Genomic DNA, 23,091 nt, shown 5'->3' on the forward strand with positions numbered 1-23,091 from the left:
ATATTCAAGTTAAGAGAAGAGTTATTATAATGTAATAGCTACCCTTAAAGTTGTTCACTAATGTTTCTTAAGTACTTAATAGCCATCCCTTTTTTACATTGATCTGTATTACTATTCAACATGCCAATTTTAAATGCTCTTATATATTTGTATACTGCAGCCAAAAGTATTGTTTAAGCTGCCATGTATTTACCTGACTTATGTGTCTGAGACTTGCAAGTTTAGAAAGATATGGTATACATTTTCAATTTATTTTGGGGAAGAAGAATAATCATACATCATACATAAGTTCTGCATTTATTCAAAGTGTCTAGTCATTGAAATAACAGGTGCATTGTTACAGGGTTAGATATTCAGATATAAGTTTGGCAAAGTACATTTTCCTCATAGAGGATTAAAGCACATGCCACAAAACTGGAGGGTGAGGGGGAGGAGTTGAACAATTTTCTTAGAGCATGAAAATACTTTTAACCAAAATATATATTAAACTTTAGGACAGAAGATTAACATGAAATGTTTCAACCTAAGAAGATAATAAAACAAAAACATTACATTTGAAAACAGAAGCTTTGACTGTAGGTGCCTTCTCTCAGTCATAATTACAGCATCATTGCCACAAAACTATAATAAATGCTCAACTTGTTAACTGGTCCCACAAATTAATGCAACTGATCCTCAGCTGGTGTCAATTAGTCTAGTTCTGTTGATGTCAGTGGATGTTTGTTTACAACAGCTGATGATCTAGCCCTCTCTTTGGATTCACATTTACTTTGTTTCTAGCATGAAACATGGGAGAATAAAGGCAGAATTACATAAACATTGAATGGTATAAGAATGCAAAAAAGTGTTTGATCATATAATGTTAGTTCAATAGTACTGGTGCTTTAAACCAACTGAATACTTTTCAAAAAGTCTCTTCCACACATTTGAAAACTTAAAAGTAGCACAATACATTTATAAAGAGCTTTGTATTTTTTTATAAAATAGAAAATACATAACTGTCTCCCAATTCAAAATCAATCTCTGAATGTTTCCTACAGCCTTGGTTTCAAACCAATACACTGCATTGACATTATATACTTACTGTTCTTTAGGACAGGACACTGTACAATTGAGGAAGAGGGCAGCCTTACAGGAATACCTAAGCACTGCACTGTAAAAAGTAAAGACCGTGAAGCAAAAATACTTGAGTATATTCTGTACATCATGTAAACAAACATTTAGAATAGTAAACAGGCTAAAATGTCTTCCTCGACCTCCTAAAGTTATATTAGTATGGTCTATATTTAAGAAAAAAATGTCACCTGTTCTTCCTACTTTAGTTCTGTGCTTAGCTCGTTTGCAAATTTAGATGATACATTCATATGCCAACAGTTATCTTTTGTTTACTGGTTGCTGCAGACAAGGGTACGTTGAATAATACTGAACATTGCTTTTAACTCAACAAGGACACTAAGATCTGGTCTAAACTAGAAATCAGTTCAATTTAACTATGTTGGTCAGGGCTATGGAAAAAATCTACACCCCGGAGTAGCGCACTAAAGCTGACCTAAGTCCACATGTAGACAACGCTAGATCAATGGAAGAATTCTTCCGGCAGCTTAGCTGTCACCTCTTGGGGAGGTGGATTTCCAACAGGAGATTCTGAAGTGCTACAGTGGCACAGCTACATCAGCACGGCTGGAGTATTTTAAGTACAGACAAGCCCAGAGTAAGCAATGTTCAAATGATATTGTGAGGTGCATATTTTGTGAATGAAGCAGAGAGTTTTCAGGTTTGCATACAAAAAAAATTGAGCTGAAAAAGATATCCTCTAAGTGGACTAAAGTAGTTCCCATTAATTTAGCGAGAGCAAGTAGTTAAAATTTGGTTTTAAGGAGCAGAGTTAAAATTTACAGATAGACACATTAAGAAAGTATTACTACTTCCATACATGGCATTCAAGATTTCCACAGTACCAATTAAGATATTTCTTAGAATAAAATATTGGATCATATTGTTCTGCAAAGAGATCAAATTTCTTCAAATGCTGTAGAAAGCAAGTCACTTTCAACTGATGATCTACAGCAGAGTTAAACAAAAAAGGTACTACTTCTATAGTCCACCAAGATAGCTTAAAGTAGCCTTGTGGACAAAGCAGAGCCATAGCAACACTGTTATTTTACAAGTCAGTACTATTGTAAGGAACCTAGATGTTTAGGCAAGAAATGAAGCTTGATGTATGTTTTTGGCTATATCTGAAAGCAAGATATCAGTAACTCATACTAAGAATTCCCACAATCATTAATCATTCCCCAATATGTGCTTATTCCTGCAGACTGAATCATGATTGCTCATCCCTTTTCAAAGCTTCCAGTCTCTGTAGCAGTGCATTTCCAAAAGCTTCACGATAGGCTGGGCTAAGAGAGTCCAATAAAGAGTAGACAGTCTCATGATACGCAGTTTGTAAGCCATCATCAGCCTGGTCAAAAGCATAACCCACCACCTGTTGCAAAGAGATCAACAGTTAATTTTTTTGTGGTTAGTCATTTCATCATGGGAACCATAACAATCACAAAATTAGTCACATTAGTACACTACACAGAAGGATTTCCAGACACGACAAACCTATATTTTGTAGTATTGTTGTAATCATGTTGGTCCCAGGATATCAGAGACAAGGTGGGTGAAGTAATATCTTTTGTTGGTGAAAGAGACAAGCTTTTGATCTTACACAAAGCTCCCCTTCAGATCTCAAAAGGTACTCAGTGTCACAGTTAAATACAAGATGGAACAGACCGTTTGGCATAAGTAGTTAACACATAGGAGACCATTCAAGGTGAAGTGTACTTAACTGACACTCAGGCTAGTCTACACTAAGAAGTTAGGTTGACAAATGTATGTCGCTCAGGGATGTGAAAAATGTAGTTAAGCTGACCTAACCCCAATGTAGAAAGTACTAGGTTGACAGAAGGATTCTTCTGTCAACCTAATTACAACCTCTCAGAGAAGTGGATCACTTACGTTGATGGAGAAGCCCTCCCATCAACATAGGTAGTGTCTACACTTGAAACCCTATAGCGGTACAGCGGTGCCACTGTAGCACTTCAAGTGCAGACAAGCCCTGAAGAAGAGAAGAGCTCTGTGTAAGATCGAAAGCTTGTCTTTTACCAAGAGAAGTTGATTCAATAAAGCCTATACTTCATCTTCCCTATTCAAGACGTTAGTAACAATTCATCATCATCTAAAGGAGTTTCCAATATTCTTTTCTCATAAAATCGAGAGCACCAAAGACGTTAAATATGAGGCTTACTTTTGAATTTGGCTGGAAGTTCTCATTTCACCACACAAGTATTTGCACAAGCAATTCAAACAGTATAAAAGGGAGATGCATGCATAGAAATCAATAGTTAGTTTCTTATAGACATAGACAAAGTAAAAATTACAGTAGTCTGTTTTATAAAATGTAGTCTGATGTGGGCACAATACTATATCATCATCTACTTTTTTAAAAGCCTTCTGCCATTGTAGTGCACTTTTCTCAGACAGCTGTGGACTAGAAGATTGAAGAACTACAGTTAAAAAAAAAAAGTCACTTGTAACACCAAACATTTCAATTATCTACTTCTGTCTTTATCATTCTGTAGATGTTTCTGCTTACAACAGAGTTAACCTAGATTATGAGTTATTAGACTAACGGCATTGGAGAAAAGAGATGAGGATGGGCATTACCTCACTTCGTTAAACAGGGTGCCAAAAATGTACCCTTTACTTTCGCTAAGAGCGCATGTCGCTAAGATACCACAAGCCTCAGTTCTTAGTTTCCAGGGTTGTACCAATTTGTAAGAAATTTTTTTAAAAGTTCCAAAATTTCTTATCTTTATATAATGCTTAACTTTAGCACCAGTTACTGTTATCAGCCTGTGTTAGTGAAACACAGAATCAAGATAAAACCATGCACAGAAAAATAAAAATTGTATACTATACCCCAGTTATGCAGGGCATAAACACTGTTACAACATACAGAGTTTTACTTCAAATAGTGGTCATTGCATCAGTTCTAATTTAACATTTTTCCATGCATGTAAGATGCACTTTGGCAACACAAGTGTGTAAAATCCTCTCCTTTTGGGTTTAATTGAAATGGCATACTAGTAGTTCCCTAAAAAGCTGAATTTTGAAGTATGAAATAGAGTTTAAAAAGTATTCAATAAAGAAAAGAGCCTACGCTGCTTTGAAGACAACTGAAAATTTTTACTAGATATCTTTCAATTAATATTTATTGTAAACAAAGAAGCTTTATAAAGGATAAACAAGTTACCCTAAGTCCTGCTTCTGTGAGTTCCAGGCAATATCTGTTTCTCTCCCTTGTCTCCACATTGATAAATGCCACGTCCTCTGCACATGGAAGATTTTTTGAGACAAACATGTTGCTGACAGCAAACAGAACATCATTCACAACAGCTTCTGCCTCTAGTCTCATATCCTTCACATCTGTTCCTTCAATGTCCTTATATTCAGAATCTTCTTCAAACCCTGCGTTACTGGACAACTCCATGGGATTGTAATCAGTCTCCATTCTGTGTACAGAAACACCATATTCAATTTTATATGGCCACAAATGCTTATTATGCATGATCAATGGTATAAAACAACAGATTTTTTCCAACAGAAAGAACTATTCCGAGATATCTTCCTTTGTTTTTGCATGACATTGAATGTATGGGCCCTGTAGGCCTACTTGCAGACCAGCCAGGATTTTTTTTTTATTTTTTTTTTAATTGTAGGAGTCTCAAAAGACGGGGTATTAACCACAATGTTTCAGCCTAACAAACTCAAAGTTCTGTGAATAAACAGATATGGTATTAAAGTGAGAATACACACGTCTATATTTTATAAGCACAGTATGCAGTGTTCTTAATATACAAGCAACTGACATTGCTTTACAATAACCTATTATGAGTCAAACCTAAACAACTCATCTGCTGGTCCCCAATGAGTCAAGAATTGATGTCTGCATCAGCTGGTGCAGGAAGGGGAAGAGAGAGAGAGAGAGGAAGAGGGAAATTACTGAGTCAAAGGAAAGCTTAAACTCTTGGAGCGAAAGTGAACATCACTAATATTTAAGGGAGCTATTTACTAAACCTGGCTGTTTGCCTGTAATGAAAGTCAATTCGTTCAGCCTATCTCTGTATCTATGTGTTAATACAAAGGTCAGTAGCATGGGTTGACACACAAAAAGGCTGAACAAACGGACACGTTTTCTGCGTTAGTCCTAAGATGCAAATCATGCAAGACGAAAAGCAACGCAGAATCCCTTTGCAAGCCCCCTTCTGTCCTCGGGGTAGGGAGCTCCCAGAACACCGCAACACACCACAGTCGAGAGGGCTTGGGACCACCCGTGCACGTCCAGTGCCACAAGGCACCTCACGAGGCTCGAGAACGACCCCATTACCCCTGGTAACTCCCTGGGGCTGGAGGCAGAGACGAGAAGGGGCCGGTCCCGGAAGAGCAGCTCGCTGCAGGCAGCCCCGCCGCTCCCTGGAGGAGGGCCTGGAGCGCAGTCACCACGGTGACAGCCGCACGGCGTGCAGGAGAATCGGGCAGCGAAGCCTCGTTAGCTCCACCCTGAACCTAATATGGGGAAAAAACCCTAACGCAGCGGCGGGACGGGCCCCAAAGCCAAAGCCGCCGTCTCTTCCGCTATTCCCCCGTGCCGCAGGCCAGGACTCTTCCCCCCACCAACCCAGTCACCCGTCCGCCACAAACGCGCCTCCAGCCCGTCTTCTACAGCCGCGGAGAAGCAGCTTTGCTGCCGACCAGCCACCCACGCTGATTCCGCCTCATGCCCGCCCCTTCACTTCCGCCCCCTCTCTGTGACTTCACTTCCGCTTTAACGTCAGCTGGCGTCACTGTCGCTCGGTTCTGGTGTCAGGGGGAGAGTAGAGGCGCGTAGGAGGTGGCGGGTCCGCTGAGGGGATAGAAGCCAGGTGGCAGAGAGAGCGCGCGCGCGCGCGCCCCCGCGGTGGAGCCCCGAAGTCACCAGCCGCCCACCTCCCCACATCCCAGGGCGCCGAGAAGATGGCGGCGACGGCTCAGTGAGAATGGAGCTACCTGTCACTGCTTTCTCCCCGTGAGGGTGCGGGGTCCGGCCCCACGGGATGCGAGTGGGGGGACCGTAGGGAGCCCTTTCCCTAGCAGAGCTGACTCGAGCCCGGCAGCTCCCCGCCCCCCATCCCCCCAGCTGATTAGCCCCCTCTTTCTAGCCCAGCAGCTCCAGCCTAGTGACAACCACCTGCTACCATGCCTTGGCCTTTCTCAGAGTCCATCAAGAAAAGGGCCTGCAGGTACCTGCTGCAGAGGTACCTGGGCCACTTCCTGCAGGAGAAGCTCAGTCTGGAGCAGCTCAGCCTGGATCTGTACCAGGGCACCGGCTCTCTGGCGCAGGTCCCTCTGGATAAATGGGTAAGAGAGGTGCTGTCCCTGCTGCTCCTGAGGGATCAGCCTCAAGCCCCGTCCTCGGGTGCTACCTGTTTTATTTTTAAATAACATTTTTGCCTTAAAAATAAGAGTCAAATCTAATATTTTATCTAGGGAACTATTGTACTTGTCACCATAGTGTCTGAACACCTTGCAATAAAATAAATAGGCAGTTTGGTGCAGTTGGTATTCCTGTCCTCCCCATGTGCAGTCACACTGAGTGGGGTTTGGGTGCTTTTAAAAATGTTGTTTGAAAGCAAAGGCAAAGAGAAGAATCTTGAGCATGGCTGGTCAATCAGTTCTTTGGAAGGGAGATCCATCTTTCAGTGGGCTGATTGATAAAAATGCTCCATCTCCAACTCGTTTGTGGCTTTATGGACAGCTCCATAGAGGAAGCTCTGCTGTCATGGAAGGACCTGGTAGTGGAGAGGGAAGTGGTAGCTCAAACCCAGACCACTGAGAGCTTTAATAAATAGCTCCCTGGCCTAGAAATGGATCCTGTATTTGGTTGTGAGTCAATAACAGAAGCAGTGGGAGTGGGAGTATCTTGCTCTGCTGGTGTTGTTTAGCTCATGGACTGCCACATTCTGAACCAAATTGATTTTTTTCAGGCCTTGCATATTCATTCCCAGATATACTTTTGCAGTAATCCAGCCTGGTAGTCACAACAACATGAATCTTTATGGCTGGGTCTGTATCTATTAATATTTGGCAGTCTCTTGGCCAGCTGTCAGAAAAAGGAGGTATTTCTAGGAGCTGTTGACATCTGGGTCTCCATTATCAGTGAGGATTTTAAGGCTGAGCATCATTTTGACTATATGTGGCTTGACTGAAAGGATGTCAATTCTTCACTGAACAAACAAGTTCACTGTTTTCTATCCACCTTCACTGAACAAGGTGGATAGAAAGCTGGCTAAATCATCAGGCTCAGTGGCATTCCATGAGTGATCAATGGCTTCATGTCTAGATGGCAGCTGGTATCAAGCGGAGTGCCCCAAAGGTCAGTCCTAGAGCTGGTTTTGTTCAATATCTTCATTAATGATCTGGAGAATGGCATGGACTGCACCCTCAGCAAGTTTGCAGATAACATTAAACTGGGAGGGTAGGGATAGGGACCTAGACAAATTAGAGGATTGGGCCAGAAGAAATCTGATGAGGTTCAACAAGGACAAGTACAGAGTCCTGCACTTAGGATGGAAGAATCCCATGCATTGCTACAGACTAGGGACCTAATAGCTAGGCAGCAGTTCTGCAGAGAAGGACATAGATGTTACAGTGGACAGGAAACTGGATATGAGTTAACAATGTGCCCTTATTGCCAAGAAGGCTAACAGCATTTTGGGCTGTATAAGTAGGGGCATTGCCAGCAGATCTAAGGACGTGATCATAACCCCTTTATTCAACATTGATGAAGCCTCCCCTGGAGTACTATGTCCAGTTTTGGGCCCCACACTACAAGAAGGATGTGGAAAAATTGGAAGGAGTCCAGTGGAGGGCAACAAAAATGATTAGGAGGCTGAAGCACATGTCTTAGAAGGAGAGGCTGAGGGAACTGCGATTGTTTAGTCTGCAGAAGAGAAGAATGAGAGGGGATTTGATAGCTGCTTTCAACTAACTGAAAGGGGGTTCCAAAGAGGATGAATCTAGACTGTTCTCAGTGGTAGCAGATGACAAAACAAGGAGTAATGGTCTCAAGTTGCAGTGGGGGAGGCTTAGGTTGGATAGTAGGAAAAACTTTTTCACTAGGAGGGTGGTGAAGCACTGGAATGGGTTCCCTAGGGAGGTGGTGGAATCTCCTTCCTTAGAGGTTTTTAAGGTCAGGCTTGACAAAGCCCTAGCTGGGATGATTTAGTTGGGGATTGGTCCTGCTTTGAGCAGGGAGTTGGATTAGATGACATCCTGAAGTCCCTTCTAACCCTGATATTCTATTATTCTATGACACTTTCCTCTTTTCAATAGCATCATTTGTTTTCCCTGTGTTAGGATGTAGTCACCTGGTCTTCATCCATGTGCTGATTTCTTTGAGACCCTAGGATGGGTAGTTTGTCATTTTTTGCACTTTTTATGATGGAGATGTAACTTTGGATGGTGTTAGCTTAGAGTCAGTCTTTTAATATGTATTTATACAAATGTTGAGTTAGGTGGAGGAGAGGATAAAGGACTGTGGAATGCCATAGGTGAGAGTTTGGAAGGCATAGGAGCTTGCCTGTCAGAACTATCTAGGTCTAGTCTGAGGTAAATTGGGAGCCATCTTAATTAATGTAACTCTACATAACTCTGAATGGTCTCTAAGGCAAGTCACAAATATCTTGTGACTGACTGTGAAATACTAGGGAGGTCTAGTAGCATGAATATGACTGTTTGCTAGCTGTCCATGGCTATGAACAGACCGCCCAACTACCAACAAAACATAAATTGTGTCTGTACCATATTCTGATATAAAGTCCAGCTGAGCAGGTTCCAAAATAGTAGTAGAGGTCTGGTGTTCTTGGAGTTGATGTTTTGCAAGCTATTCAATCACTTTGCTCAGGAATGGGAAACTAGACATTAGGTGGTATAATATGTCAAATTACAGATCCGAATATGCCTTTTTTTGTTGTTACAAAGGTCGTAAGCTTCTCTCTTCAAGGGAGTTGTTGAGATCTGTAAATATGTGACCTCAGAATTCTTAACTGTCCTTCACCAGCGAGGAAGGCCATGGGTCAGTCTCATGGGCTTCAGTGTGATGCTATGATTCCAGAATTCTTTTATGTGAAATCTGGGTTGTAGGCCTTGGTTTGTTTGTTTAAGCCTTCAATCCTGTAAACATGTGTGCTTAACTTTGCTACTAGTAAACTACCACTAAACTTTGCTAATAGTAAAGTTAAGCATGCATGTTAGTGTTTGCAGACTTGGGGTCTTATTCTGTAAAATAGATATTATGATAGGAGTGTTGTAAGTGTTTTATGTAAAGGACTTTTCAGATGCCCTAGATAAAAGACATTCTGTGAATGCAAAATATTTATTTATTTATTTAGTCCCGTGGGGCAGCCGTTTTTGTGTAATAGATGGGCAGACTTTGTTTTAATAAGATTTCAGTGCCCGCTAGTGAATATTAAAACAACCTTTGCTAGTTTCACTAGACTTGAAAGATAAACATTACAAACCCTTGCAATTTAGTAAAGTGCTTGTTGTACTAAAGAAAGTTAGTAAAATTTGCATATAATGTTTGTTTTCCGGTTTGGAGAAACATTTTTTTTTCTGGGCAGTATTTTCTGGCCTATAAATTAGTGAGTAGCTAATGCTCTTTAGATATGGCTCACTCATGCATGACAGAAAGAATGCAAAAACTGGTGTTGCGGAAGTGCTACAGCTGCTTTTTTTTTTCAAGTGACTTTAAACCTGCTGTCTACATGTCCTCAAGGAGGCTGTAGTTTTAACCTTAATTATTTTCTCATTTTTGTTCTGTTTTGAACTGTTTGTTTTTCATCTACTAGTTTCATTTAACTTTTTAAAATATTTTAACGTACATAATATATACACCATTGTCTTGGTGTTTACAGTATATAGAGGGACAAGTTCTTGCCTCCACTATACTTGTTCAACTCCTTTGACCTCAAGAGGGTTGCACTGTCTAATGCAGGTCAGAATTTAGCCCACAATATTTGTGATGGAATAGATAAATATGCTTAATAATTGATTTCTCTGCTGCTTCTGATGTTAACCTTGCAAAGCCTTTCCATGTCCTGAATTTTCATTGACTCTAGTGGAAATTCCTCAGTGATGTAGGATCAAGCCAGCAGTTGGTGTAGATGTGTGGAATTTTACAATTTTATTTTAAATACTTATTAATCGTTCACTTGCTAAACAGCTATTTATCTTTTTATTAACGCCATTTAACTGTAATAAACATACACTTGTATTTTTTCTTATAGTTTGCTTAAAATAGTTGGAAAGATGATAATAAATGTTCCTTTCTGTTTCCCTATATGTAGTTTGTTAAAAGAGATCTGAGGCCAGACTTATTCAAAATTTGTTTTGATATGCTAGATTTTAATAATATTCGTATATAGAAATGTCCATACACATCACTCAAATACATGTGAAATACCACAGTTTGAATGTATAGCTCATTTTTGTGGTAGCAACAAGTTTTAACTAATGTGCATTAATATTTTTCTGCTGATACTTCTGCTGCTTGAAACATTTTGCATTGTTGATTGATGTCTACAGTTACTGCATTATTTTTTATTACAGAAACATGTTTAACTGCACTGAACTATAATCAGTCATATACATATGATAAATCAAATTGTTGCTTTCCAGAACTGTTTCAGGGTCTGATTCAACTCTTGTTAAAGTCAGTGAGACTCTTTACATGCAGTATAATAGAAATAAATCTTTTTGGCTCAGTTTTCCCAGTCAGACAAGTATACAATGAGCGTTACATCAAATTTAGTTGTTTGGTTTGTGTCCTATTCAAAGATTCCTGTCACAATGAACAAACTGTTTTTATCTATTTACTATTCTGGCCTTTCCTATAACTGTAATTAATTTTTATTTTTGTGGTAACACTTTAAGCTTTGGTACTATAATATTTCTGTTAGCAACATATGGAAATTTATGTGAACAGTTCAGTAGTATAGATCATAAGAAAAACCACAGCTGGGACTGTATTAGATAAAAAGTTTAGTGTTATTTAGCATGCATCATTGACAGAACCAAAGTAGAGTATATCTTCCAGCTTTTTAAATATATTAATTTAGTTCCTTTTAACATATGTTAAATGTTTTGCTTCTGTTAATATGAGCATAATTTTGGATTCTCTACTTTTAGTGTCTTAATGAGATTCTGGAATCAGCAGATGCACCCCTGGAAGTCACTGAAGGGTTTATCCAGTCAATTTCTCTGTCTGTTCCATGGGGGTCATTGCTACAGGATAACTGTGCACTAGAAGTGAAAGGATTAGAGATGGTCTTCAGGCCAAGGCCTCGTCTTGGTAGGTTTACTGCATTATCTTATTTGGCTCAGTGTTTTACATTGATAAATTAGGTGAATTCTAATGTTCAAATGTTTGAGATTGTACTGGCAGTTTTGCTTCAACTGGTTCTGTTTTTTATTTAATTTTTCTTATAACATTACATGTACAGGATAAAAATTTGTTCCTGGGCACTATTTGTTTAGCATATCTATCTTAGAAAAAGAGAATACAATCATTACCAAGTATTGTTCAATATGTCAGCAGTTTACTTCATTTAAATCTTTAATATTTTGAACTTCTGTGTCTTTGCTTCCACATTTACATAGATGTAATTTTAGAAACTAATAAAAAAATGTTTCCTCATAAGTGTCTGTTTAGTCCCTAACATTTTATAGTCAAACAGCCATGCTCCCATACTTTTGCTTCTGCTTATTTTTAAGGCATAGGAAAATTCTCTAGAGACCTTAATTGGGACTGATCTACCCGTAATGTGGTATGCTACCGTGTGAGGACCACAAGTTTGTATTTTGTTTCATTTGTGCTATTTGGGCAAGCTGTATTGTATAGGTGGCCCTTTAAATTGTGGATGGAAGAGAGTGCTTTATTAGTTATCGATTATACAGTAGCTCCTACTGGCCAGTTTGAGTAGATAGCTGAACTTGACTGGATGGGAACTGATTACTGCTCATGGCTGGAGGATGCTGCAATGGCATGAACTTATTATGAGGAGAGATAGTGATACTGTTTCCCATGGGTTTGTCATTGGGTGACTGCTTCACATATGTTCTCTTGAGGCCTCTGGGTGGCCCTGCAAATAGGCTCCCCACTCCCCCTCAGTTTCCCCCTTCATGGGTCTTCAGTAACTCACAAAGCCCATGAAGGCTTATGCTCAAATAAATTTGTTAGTCTCTAAGGTGCCACAAGTACTCCTGTTCTTTTCACAAACCCTTGTATCCATTTTCACCCCTTCTTGGGTTCTGGTTTAAGTTAGCAAACATTCAAAATAAAGTTTGCAAGTCCATTTGTTTACCCCTTATCAGGTCACTCCCAGGCCTTTCTTGCCTATAGTATCACTCCCCAACTTTCTCTACTGGAGTCTATTTGCTCCCAGCAGCTTCTGTACTCTACCTTTGGTCTCCCTGAGAATCCCTTCTCTACAGCTTCTTGCTTCTCTTTAGGAGAATCAGCTGATCCTTGCTCAGATGTGCCTCCTTAGTAACTAGGGTTGGCTGTCCCCTGGCCTCCAAACCTTAAAGAGGTGAGCCATCCTGCTACAGCGTTCTTTCAGGCTCTTTGCGTATAAGCACTGTCATGCTGTCTAGAGTGGCTCACAACCATAAGTGCTTACCTCAGGGCAAACACCCCAAACTGTGATCTATAATTAAATTTCACTAAGTCAGTAACAAATGTGAATTCCTGGATATCTATAACCATCTTACCATGGAGTCACAGACAGGCCCCTTAGACTCTCCAGTCTATCTTGCACCCCAGGCAAACTGGACTTAATAAGTTGATAAATAGTCACTTACACCAAAAATCACACCACATTCAGGTGGATTCCAGTCCCACGAGACCAGTCACCTACCTGGATCAATTGGCACCATAGATTTTACACCAAAGACACAGCCTGTAGCCAATCCTGTAATAAACTCAAGATTTATTAACTAAGAAACAGAAATGAATTATTTACAGGTTAGAGTGAGCAAACATATACACACAAATAAGTTAGCATCTAACCCCTTAGAGTGACAGAGTTGTAGTGATCTGCCAATTCTAAGTTTTTCAGAGTGGACCCAGAAGGCAGCTGGACAATTCCCATGCCTGAATCCACAAGTTCAGAGCAAAAGCATATTCAAAGTTATAAAGCAAAACTTAACATATTTTCTTATAGCATGGAATACAGACATTGCAAATAAGATTAATGTATATAGCAATTTACAAGTATTTCATAGTCTAAACACACAAAATACATTCTGATAAGACTCATATCTGTTTTGAGCAAAACTAACGTGCAAGTGACTTGTTCTGGTTTCCCCAGGATTGTCATTTCTTTGCTAATAAGACTATAAGGTGGATAGAAAGCTGGCTAGATCGTCGGGCTCAGTGGGTAGTGATCAACCGCTCCATGTCTAGTTGGCAGCCGGTTTCAAGTGGCATGCCCCAAGGTTCGATCCTGGGGCCGGTTTTGTTCAATATCTTCATTAATGATCTGGAGAATGGCGTGGACTGCACTATCAGCAAGTTTGTAGATGACACTAAACGTGGAGGAGTAGTAGATACGCTGGAGGGTAGGGATAGGATACAGAGGGGCCTAGACAAATTAGAGAACTGGGCCAAAAGAAACCTGATGAGGTTCAACAAGGACAAGTGTAGAGTCCTGCACTTAAGAAGGAAGAATCCCATGCACTGTTACAGACTAGGGACCGAATGGCTAGGAAGCAGTTCTGCAGAAAAGGACGTGGGGGTTACAGTGGACGAGAAGCTGGATGTGAGTCAACAGTGTGCCCTTGTTGCCAAGAAGCTAATATCATTTTGGGCTGTATAAGTAGAGGGATTGCCAGCAGATCGAGGGATGTGATCATTCCCCTCTATTTGACATTGGTGAGGCCTTATCTGGAGTACTATGTCCAGTTTTGGGCCCCACACTATAAGAAGGATGTGGAAAAATTGGAAAGAGTCCAGAAAAGGGCAATAAAAATGATTAGGGGGCTTGAGCACATGATTTATGAGGAGAGGCTGAGGGAACTGCGATTGTTTAGTCTGCAGAAGAGAAGGATGAGGGGGGGATTTGATAGCTGCTTTCAACTACCTGAAAGGGGGTTCCAAAGAGGATGGATCTAGACTGTTCTTAGTGGTGCCTGGTGACAGAACAAGGAGTAATGGTCTCAAGTTGCAGAGGGGGAGGTTTAGGTTGGCTATTAGGAAAAACTTTTTTCACTCAGAGAGTTGTGAAGCACTGGAATTGGTTACCTAGGGAGGTGGTGGAATCTCCCACCATAACCTAAGCCGTGCTGAACACAATGCCATCAACAGCCTCAAGAACAACTCTGACATCATAATCAAAAACAGTGACAAAGGAGGTGTTGTCATCATCATGAATAGGTTGGAATATGAACAAGAGGCTGCTAGGCAGCTCTGTAACTCCACATTCTGCAGACTATTACCTTCTGATCCCACTGATGATTACCAAAAGAAACTACACCATCTGCTCAAAAAACTCCCTGAGCACAGGAACAGATCTGTACAGACACATGCCTAGAACCCCGACCAGGTGTATTCTGTTTGCTACCCAAGATCCATAAACCTGGAAATCCTGGATGCCCCATCATCTCAAGCATTGGCACCTTAACAGCAGGATTGTCTGGCTATGTGGACTCTCTCCTCAGGCCCTGTGCTACCAGCACTCCCAGCTATCTTTGAGACACCACTGACTTCCTGAGGAAACTACAATCCATCGGTGATCTTCCAGAAAACACCATCCTGGCCACTATGGATGTGGAAGCCCTGTACACCAACATTCCACACAAAGATGGACTACAAGCCATCAGGAATAGTATCCCCAATAATGTCATGGCTAACCTGGTGGCTGAACTTTGTGACTTTGTCCTCACCCACAACTATTTCACGTTTAGGGACACTATATTCCTTCAAGTCAGCGGCACTGCTATGGGTACCCGCATGGCCCTACAGTATGCCAACATCTTTATGGCTGACTTAGAACAATGCTTCCTTAGCTCTCATTCCCTAACGCCCCTCCCTACTCTACTTGCGCTACATTGATGACATCTTCATCATCTGGACTCATGGAAAAGAAGCCCTCGAGGAATTCCACCTTGATTTTAACAATTTCCATCCCACCATCAACCTCAGCCTAGACCAATCCACACAAGTGGTCCATTTCCTAGACACTACTGTGGTAATAAGTGATGGTCACATAAACACCACCCTATACCGGAAACCCACTGACCACTATACTTATCTATATGCCTCCAGTTTCCATCCAGGATGCACCACACGATCCATTGTCTACAGTCAGGATCTAAGATACAACCATATTTGCTCCAGTCCCTCAGACAGAGATGAAAAACCTACCAGATCTCTATCAAGCGTTCTTAAAACTACAGTACCCACCTGCTGAAGTGAAAAAACAGATTGACAGAGCCAGAAGAGTACCCAGAAGCCACCTCCTACAGGACAGCCCCAACAAAGAAAATAACAGAACGTCACTAGCCATCACCTACAGCCCCCAACTAAAACCTCTCAAGCGCATCATCAGAGATCTACAACCTATCCTTAAAGATGATCCCTCACTCTCACAGATTTTGGGAGACAGGCCAGTCCTCGCTTATATACAACCTCCCAACCTGAAGCAAATACTTACCAGCAACCGCACACCATACAACATAAACACTAACCCAAGAACCTATCCTTGCAACAAAGCCCGATGCCAGCTCTGTCTGCATATCTATTCAAGTGACACCATCATAGGACCTAATCACATCAGCCACGCCATCAGGGACTCATTCACCTGCACATCTACCAACGTGATATATGCCATCAGGTGCCAGCAGTGCCCCTCTGCCATGTACATTGGCCAGACCGGACAGTCCCTAACATTCAAAAACCAGTGGGAGAACATTTCAATCTCTCTAACCACTCAGTGACAGACTTGAAGCTAGCAATTTTGCAACAAAAAAACTTCAAAAACAGACTCCAAAGAGAGACTGCTGAACTCGAATTAATATGCAAATTAGATACAATTAACTCAAACTTAAACAGAGACTGGGAATGGTTGGGTCATTACACTAGTTGAATTGATTTCCCTATGTTAAGTTCTCCTCATGCATTCTATAGGTCATCTTAATTATCACTTCAAAAGTTTTTTTTTTCCTGCTGATGATAGCTTATCTCAATTGATTAGACTCTTCCTGTTAGTATGCATACTTCCACCTTTTCATGTTCTCTGTATGTATAAATATCTCCTGTCTGTGTGTTCCATTCTGTGCATCCGAAGAAGTGAGCTGTAGCTCATGAAAGCTCATGCTGAAATAAATTTGTTAGTCTCTAAGGTGCCACAAGTACTCCTGTTCTTTTTGTGGATACAGACTAACACGGCTGCTACTCTGAAACCTCTCCTTCCTTAGAGGTTTTTAAGGTCAGGCTTGACAAAGCCCTGGCTGGGATGATTTAGTTGGGAACTGGTCCTGCTTTGAGCAGGGGATTGGACTAGATGACCTCCTGAGGTCCCTTCCAACCCTGAGATTCTATGATTCTAATGCCTGGCATCTGGCCTGCCAGCATACAAAGCACATTTTGGTGGCTACCATACACACTTAGTTTGCAACTAGCTGAGTGTAAATCTACTCCACTGTAATTTGCTACATGCTTACAGTTCATGTGGCCCCTGCTGCTGTGCACTAAAGGTTCCCTAGTGGGTTTGATCTGTCCTGCTTTGAAATTGGAGTGAATTAGTGTGCATTAGGGAGCTTTTAGCGCTCGACAGCAGAGTCTGCGAGGACACTTAATTCATGGTTACCTAGTGCCGGATAGATTTACTCCCGAACTTGCTGTGAACTAAGTGTTCACGTAGACCAGCCCTTTGGTGCTGTGCCCTAGTACAGTGGCTCTCAATTTTCCAGACTACTGTACCCATTTCAGAAGTCTGATTTGTCTTATATACCCCCAGGTTTCATTCACTTAAAAAATACTTGCTTACAAAATCAGACAAAAATGCAGAAGTGTCACAGCATACTATTACTGAAAAATTGCATACTTTCTCATTTTTACCATATAATTATAAAATAAATCAATTTAAATATAAATATTGTATTTACATTTCAGTGTATAGTATATAGAACCATAAAAACAAGTCATTATCGGTATGAAATTTTAGTTTGTACTGACTTCACTAGTGCTTTTTATGTAGCCTATTGAAAAACTAAGCAACTATCTAGATGATTTAATGTACCCGCTGGATGATGTATGTGTACGCCCAGGGTACACATGCCCCTGGTTTGGAACCATTGCCCTATTTGAATAGATTTCTTTTAAAATTGCATATATTTTTGTTGGTCTATGTTTCATTCTAATTTATTATAATTGAACTTAAATCTTAGGCTAATTTTACTTGCTAATGTCCATCTAAGATATTATCTTAAAAAGAATGGTAATAATAGGCAACAATAAATAGGAGGAATGGCCTTCAGTTTGGTGCTGGAGTCTAATAATATGAATGAGAATGTGAAAAGTAATACATTATTAATTAGTTCTTTGTACTAGCTCTTTACTTATAAATCTCTGATCACTGTTTTCATGGGATTCAGGAAGGAATTTTTCACTGGTCATGCTTTTCCTCTCCCCAGTTGTCAATGAGCTTTATTTTACTTTTTTGCACAAATGTATGGGTGTCCTTTGCTGTCACAAATTGTTTAAAAATGGAGCATGTAGGAAAGAAATATTGTCACCAAGCAGCTGCAGCCACAAAATTAATACCTCGTGTAGGGATTTTTTAAAAACAGAGCTAGCTACCTTGAGGTATCTAATCACATCTGAAACACCACTGAGGTGCTAACATGAATGCAGTTTAGTATCTTTATTGTTGTGTTAGCCTCAGTTGGGGCTTGTCTACAGTCGAGCTTTTACCTCTAATTAATTGATGTGCCTTGTCTACACTACACTTTTAATATGAGCAAATGTCAGAGTATTATCAAGTTCGCTGTTAGAGATGACCATCAATTGTGTTATCTGGCAGCTAGTAGACCTAGGATTGACCTCTATCAACAAACATGATTGTAAAGGTGTCAAACAGTGTCTAAGGCCTTGTCTAGACTAGGATTTAAAGATGTGATGTTAGCACCTTTAAAAAGTCTAGTGTAGATGAGATACATTGCTTTTAACACATGCTAAACTGATCGAGTCAATTTCGAGGCTTCCCCTTAGTGTTTAACTTGACCAGTTTAGCACATGTTGAGGGCACTGTGCCTAGTCTAGCTAGACTTTTTAAACGTGCTATTAGCATGTGCTAGCTAATGTGCTAAAATCACACCTTAAATCCTAGGCTAGATGGGGATTGAGTGGTTAAGTGATGTTTCAAATCTGATTAGCTGTCTCAAGGTAGAGATGGTCTTCCTATAGATGTGGACAGAGTCTAGTATGTTTTACATTATGGTAGCAACCAAACTAATAATTGGTGCTCTTCCCTAATACCCGGAAGGCATCTTCAGTTACAGCTACCTTAAGGAAGCTAATTCCATTTAAAGAACAACATTTTTTCTTAGGCCTTGTCTATGCCTAGTCTTATCTACAGAAGTCACACCAGTGTAATTAAAAATCTATTTTAAAAACTGATTTAATTCAACCAGTTCCAAACCTTCTGTGACCCCACTTACACTGGTTTAAAACTGGTTGTATTGATTTATTTTGTACCTATAAACTTACCAACAGAAGCTAAAAAAAAAAAAACAACCCATTTTTAAATTGAGTTGAGTGTGTCTATGCAGGGGTTCGCACCACTTTAACTACTGGTTTAAAATCGGACTTTTAGTCAAACTGGTGCAGCTTCTGTGTACACCAGACCTTTGTCAAGATATACAAAACATATCATTTGTTTGCTTTGGTTTTGTTGGTTTTTGTATTTAAGAATTTTGTCTTATTCTACAGCATCTGGTTCAGAGCCTATGTATTGGTCAAGTTTTATGACCAGTAGTATGCAACTTGCAAAAGAATGTCTTAGCCAAAAACTGACAGATGAACAAGGAGAAGGGTCTCAACCTTTCGAAGGGCTTGAGAAGTTTGCAGAAACTATTGAAACAGGTATGACTTTACTATGCACCTTGTGAGTTAACATCTTAAGTTACATTATGTTAGCCTACACCATGTCGTGATATTACAAAATGAGTGCTCCCTTGCAACTGCTTCTCTTCTCTCTCAACTTTTTATCAGTGACTCTACCTTCTAACAGATAAAACAGAAGGAGAGAGCCAGGAAGTAAAACCACAGTAGTAAAAAAAACAAAAACAAAAAAAAAACCAACCCCAAAAAACTGTTCCTGCTGTGTGCTGATTCAGCTCTTCATTAGAGCCAAATTCTCTCAATCATACCAGTATAAATTTGGATAATTCCTTTCATTGACAGGACTGACTGACAGAATGTCTTGGTTCTGGCAGTTCTGGTTTAGCACATCATGTGACAGTTGGACCAGCATTGCTGTTAGTAGCTCTAGGAGGAAAAACCTGATAGAACAGTCTTTTGTACAGTTCATGTTTTTATTTGAAGAATCAGACTTAGCATAGGGCAGCACTGGATGCCAAAACTGCATCTTCTTCAGATTGCTTTACATTTTTGAATGTCCAGCTGGAAGAAGCTAAGACTTACTGATAGAAAACTAGATTCTCATTTGGAATTATGATCTTATATTGGAAGTTATTTATAGTCCTAATGAAATAAATATTAGCTTTCTGTCAACAAAGAAGAACTGATCTTTTTATTTATATATTAAGTCATCAGTGTGTCTTACTGATTTAAAATGGTCATGGTGTAACTGTATTGTCTTCTGGTTTCCTCGCTTCAGTTCTAAGAAGAGTGAAAGTTACCTTTTTAGATACTGTTTTGAGAATTGAACATGTGCTGGAAAATTCTAAAAGTGGGTCTGCACTTGAAATCCGAATTGAGAAGTAAGTGTTGCTTAAAATCAACCTAAAAAAAAAAAAAATGAAACTGGATGGCTCTTATCTTTATATCCACAGATTTACACACAGGCACACATCCCCTCACATAGTATAGCTCTGAAGTCCAAATCATGCATGCGGTTAACTTTTGATGCCTTAAGTGAATTTTCAGATTTGTGCTTCAGGGTTAAAAATACCACTGTAGATTTCAGGCTTGGGTTGGAGCTTGGGTTCTGAAACCCAGCGAGGAGGGAATGTCTCAGAACCTAGGGCTTCAGCCCAAACCCAAATATCTATACTGCAATTTTTAACACTGCACGTGAGCACCGTGAACCTGAATCAGTTGACCTGGGCTCCGAGACTTGCTGCTGCAGGGTATGTGTGCGTGTGTGTGTGTGTTTGTTTGTTTGTTTGTTTTTCCATGGAAATGCCCTAAATGAGTGACTAGATTTTCTTAAATGGTCAACACCCAATAACTCTCAATGTTAAATTGGGCTACTCCATTTAGGTGACTGAATTGGAGCTTAATCCTTTAGAAAATCTGGCCCCAGTTGTGGATGCTGAGCACTTTTGAAAACCTGACCTCACAATTTTATATTTAGGAAAGAAGCCTTAATCCTGCAAAAGTACTAATATATCAGATCAGCAGAATTCTAGCTTTTTCATGACCTGCTAGAAGAACCCACATACAGTGTAAAGCAAATTGTATAAATAATTGAAACTTGTGAATTGTAGATGTTCTTAAGGTATTTATTTAGCTTATTTGACTAATAAGTTCATTTTAGTTGGTGCCATGATGAAAACAAAAGTGTGTTGCAGAATATTAAAATCACTTCAAAATAATGTTTTTACATACATAGAAATTTGGATGAATTATAGTTTGTTCTTAAACAAATAACAAAAAAATCATTGTTGCAGTTGCTGAGTTCAGTTCAAGAGAGAACTTGTCAGTAAACATGTCTATCCGAACCCCTGCACTCCACCCCTCCCCTCTTAAAAGTCCCCTGTACATTAAAAGCTACCCTTACACAAACTATTTGAAGAGAGAACATCTAATTTAAGTGTTTGAGTTATTTTAGTTAAGATGAAATTATATGTGTGTTCTCATTGTAAATTATATCTCTTAAAATTTCTACTGTTCTTCTATTTTTACAATTTAGCGGTATTTTAATAGATAATATTTCATTTCAGAAAATTTAGAAGGGTGAATTTTGGACATGTCCTAGGCATAACTTAAGTTCTGTTAATTTATTAAACGGAAATGACTGACATAAAGGAAAGCGTTCCATCCAAGTAGTGCTTTAAGACTATATAAAATACATACGTTGTAGATTATCCATTCCAAAACCATACTTTAGTCATGAGACTGGAACGCAGTTACAGATGTCTTAATATAAACAAACAAAAACAGTAATATAGGGCAAACTTCTTCACTTTGAGATAAGATTAAACAGTAAATAGTAGGATCTCATATTAGGACACATTGACTTCAAACATACAGCGCAACTGTTAGTAAGAGTGTCCTGCAAGAACCTCAAGATTTCCACCCATTTGCAAAAAGTGGTGGTTTCTCCTTTCACATCAGTCAATGTCCTTGTAAATAATCTATGTAGAGAAAGCATATATAAACATGAACTGTAGGGTAAATGGCTCAGTAGAAGGTAAAAGTGTGCATGCCATCCCTACCATGCTTATTTCCCTGCTTTTGTCTCCCAGAACTATGTACTGTGATGAAACTGCTGATGAATGCTCTGGAATTAATGTACATCAGCCCACAGCCTTTGCTCACAAGTTACTTCAGCTCTCAGGTGTTTCTCTCTTCTGGGATGAGTTTCCAGCATCAGCAAAGTCCTCTCCCATGTGTTCAGCTACACAGTTGGTAAAAAATAAATAAATCATATAAATATGTAGAGTTGATGAAGGATAAAATGTATTGTAACATACATATAAGCCTAATATTGAAGTACAAAGGACTCAAACCTCTTATTGGAACAATGTTTAGGTAGCTCATTGTACTCTTAACTCATTTACATTAGTGGTTCTCAAACTTCTGAGCCCAGCAACCCTTGTAAATTTTTTGTCAAACACTTATATTATGTAAGAGTGGAGATGGTGAGGTCTGAAGAGCAACCTTAATCTGTGGAGAGAGACTTCTCTCCATAATTTACTATTCAAAGAAAAATTCCATCACTTCCTGATGCTTTAAGATTCTGAGTGCCATTCAACACCTGTTTGTTTAAAATTTGCTAGTAAATATGTTTAATACAGATGCCAAATTTGCTTTTATGTGAAACTGTTTGTCATTTAGATGTAGTGTAGGTTTATCAGACTTGTATATGTATACTTTGTGACACATACTGTGATGCATGTTAATCACCTCTTTTTCCCCTTGCATTTTAAAGGCAGTGGAACCAAAGCTTTCCCCTAGCTGGAACCCAAAAATTGTATATGAGCCACATCCACAGTTAACCAGAAACTTGCCAGAAGTTGCTCCTTCTGACCCTGTGCAGATTAGTAGGCTGATTGGTAAAATGAAGTTGAGCCTTACATTAAAACAACATGAAGTACTTCCTGGAGCTAAGGTTAGCTGTAGTTTTATATTCTTTAACTACCTGGACACAGTCAATTAGCTATGTTTTTGGTTTTTGCCTACTGCAAAAGTTTTGAGAGTTTTAAAGAAAAATAATTGGTTTGGGCTATGTTTAATTTTGCTAATTTTATTTTAAATTATCTGCATTTAAAGATAACCAATAATCCTTGTTAGAATATCGTTTCTTTAACCAGCAAGATCCTGGAGTGCTGAGAATACATTGTGGAATGCATGTCTAAACACCATGGGCAGATTTGCTGTGTTCACAAGTGCATACGTATCAGGGGAGTTGCACACTCATAACTGAGTGCAGAATTTGTCCCAATATGCTTATGGGGAGGGGGTCTTATTTTAAATTAATAATATATGGAGATATACCATCTCAGAACTGTAAAAAACCCTGAAAGGTCACTGAG

At 39.6% G+C, this 23,091-nt stretch overlaps 2 protein-coding genes across 8 annotated transcripts in view; one reads left to right on the forward strand and one right to left on the reverse strand.

Moving 5' to 3' along the window:
* Positions 1–278: 278 nt before the first annotated feature.
* GSKIP (GSK3B interacting protein) lies at positions 279–5,851 on the reverse strand. Of its 5 annotated transcripts, none has more exons than XM_030558806.1 (3): positions 5,753–5,851; positions 4,301–4,559; positions 279–2,485 (listed from the first exon to the last, which is right to left on the reverse strand). In XM_030558806.1, exons 2-3 carry the CDS (start codon positions 4,556–4,558, stop codon positions 2,324–2,326), a joined length of 420 nt encoding a protein of 139 aa, XP_030414666.1. In that variant the 5' UTR covers position 4,559; positions 5,753–5,851; the 3' UTR covers positions 279–2,323. The 5 variants fall into 5 exon arrangements, with proteins under 5 accessions (XP_030414666.1, XP_030414669.1, XP_030414670.1 ...); XM_030558809.1 differs by having other exon boundaries at positions 5,734–5,850; XM_030558810.1 differs by having other exon boundaries at positions 5,691–5,850.
* A 34-nt stretch (positions 5,852–5,885) lies between these two features.
* The window catches only part of ATG2B (autophagy related 2B), a 100,451-nt gene continuing 83,245 nt past the window's right edge, over positions 5,886–23,091 (forward strand). For all 3 annotated transcript variants that reach the window (XM_030558801.1, XM_030558803.1, XM_030558802.1), the window contains exons 1-6: positions 5,886–6,444; positions 11,275–11,437; positions 19,079–19,231; positions 19,989–20,091; positions 21,802–21,964; positions 22,488–22,667. In XM_030558801.1, the coding sequence (XP_030414661.1) occupies positions 6,283–6,444; positions 11,275–11,437; positions 19,079–19,231; positions 19,989–20,091; positions 21,802–21,964; positions 22,488–22,667 (924 nt within the window). In that variant the 5' untranslated portion in view covers positions 5,886–6,282. The remainder of the gene's footprint in view (positions 6,445–11,274; positions 11,438–19,078; positions 19,232–19,988; positions 20,092–21,801; positions 21,965–22,487; positions 22,668–23,091) is intronic.

Source organism: Gopherus evgoodei, chromosome 4 (genome assembly GCF_007399415.2).
Source record: "Gopherus evgoodei ecotype Sinaloan lineage chromosome 4, rGopEvg1_v1.p, whole genome shotgun sequence".
NCBI classification, from domain to species: domain Eukaryota; kingdom Metazoa; phylum Chordata; order Testudines; family Testudinidae; genus Gopherus; species Gopherus evgoodei.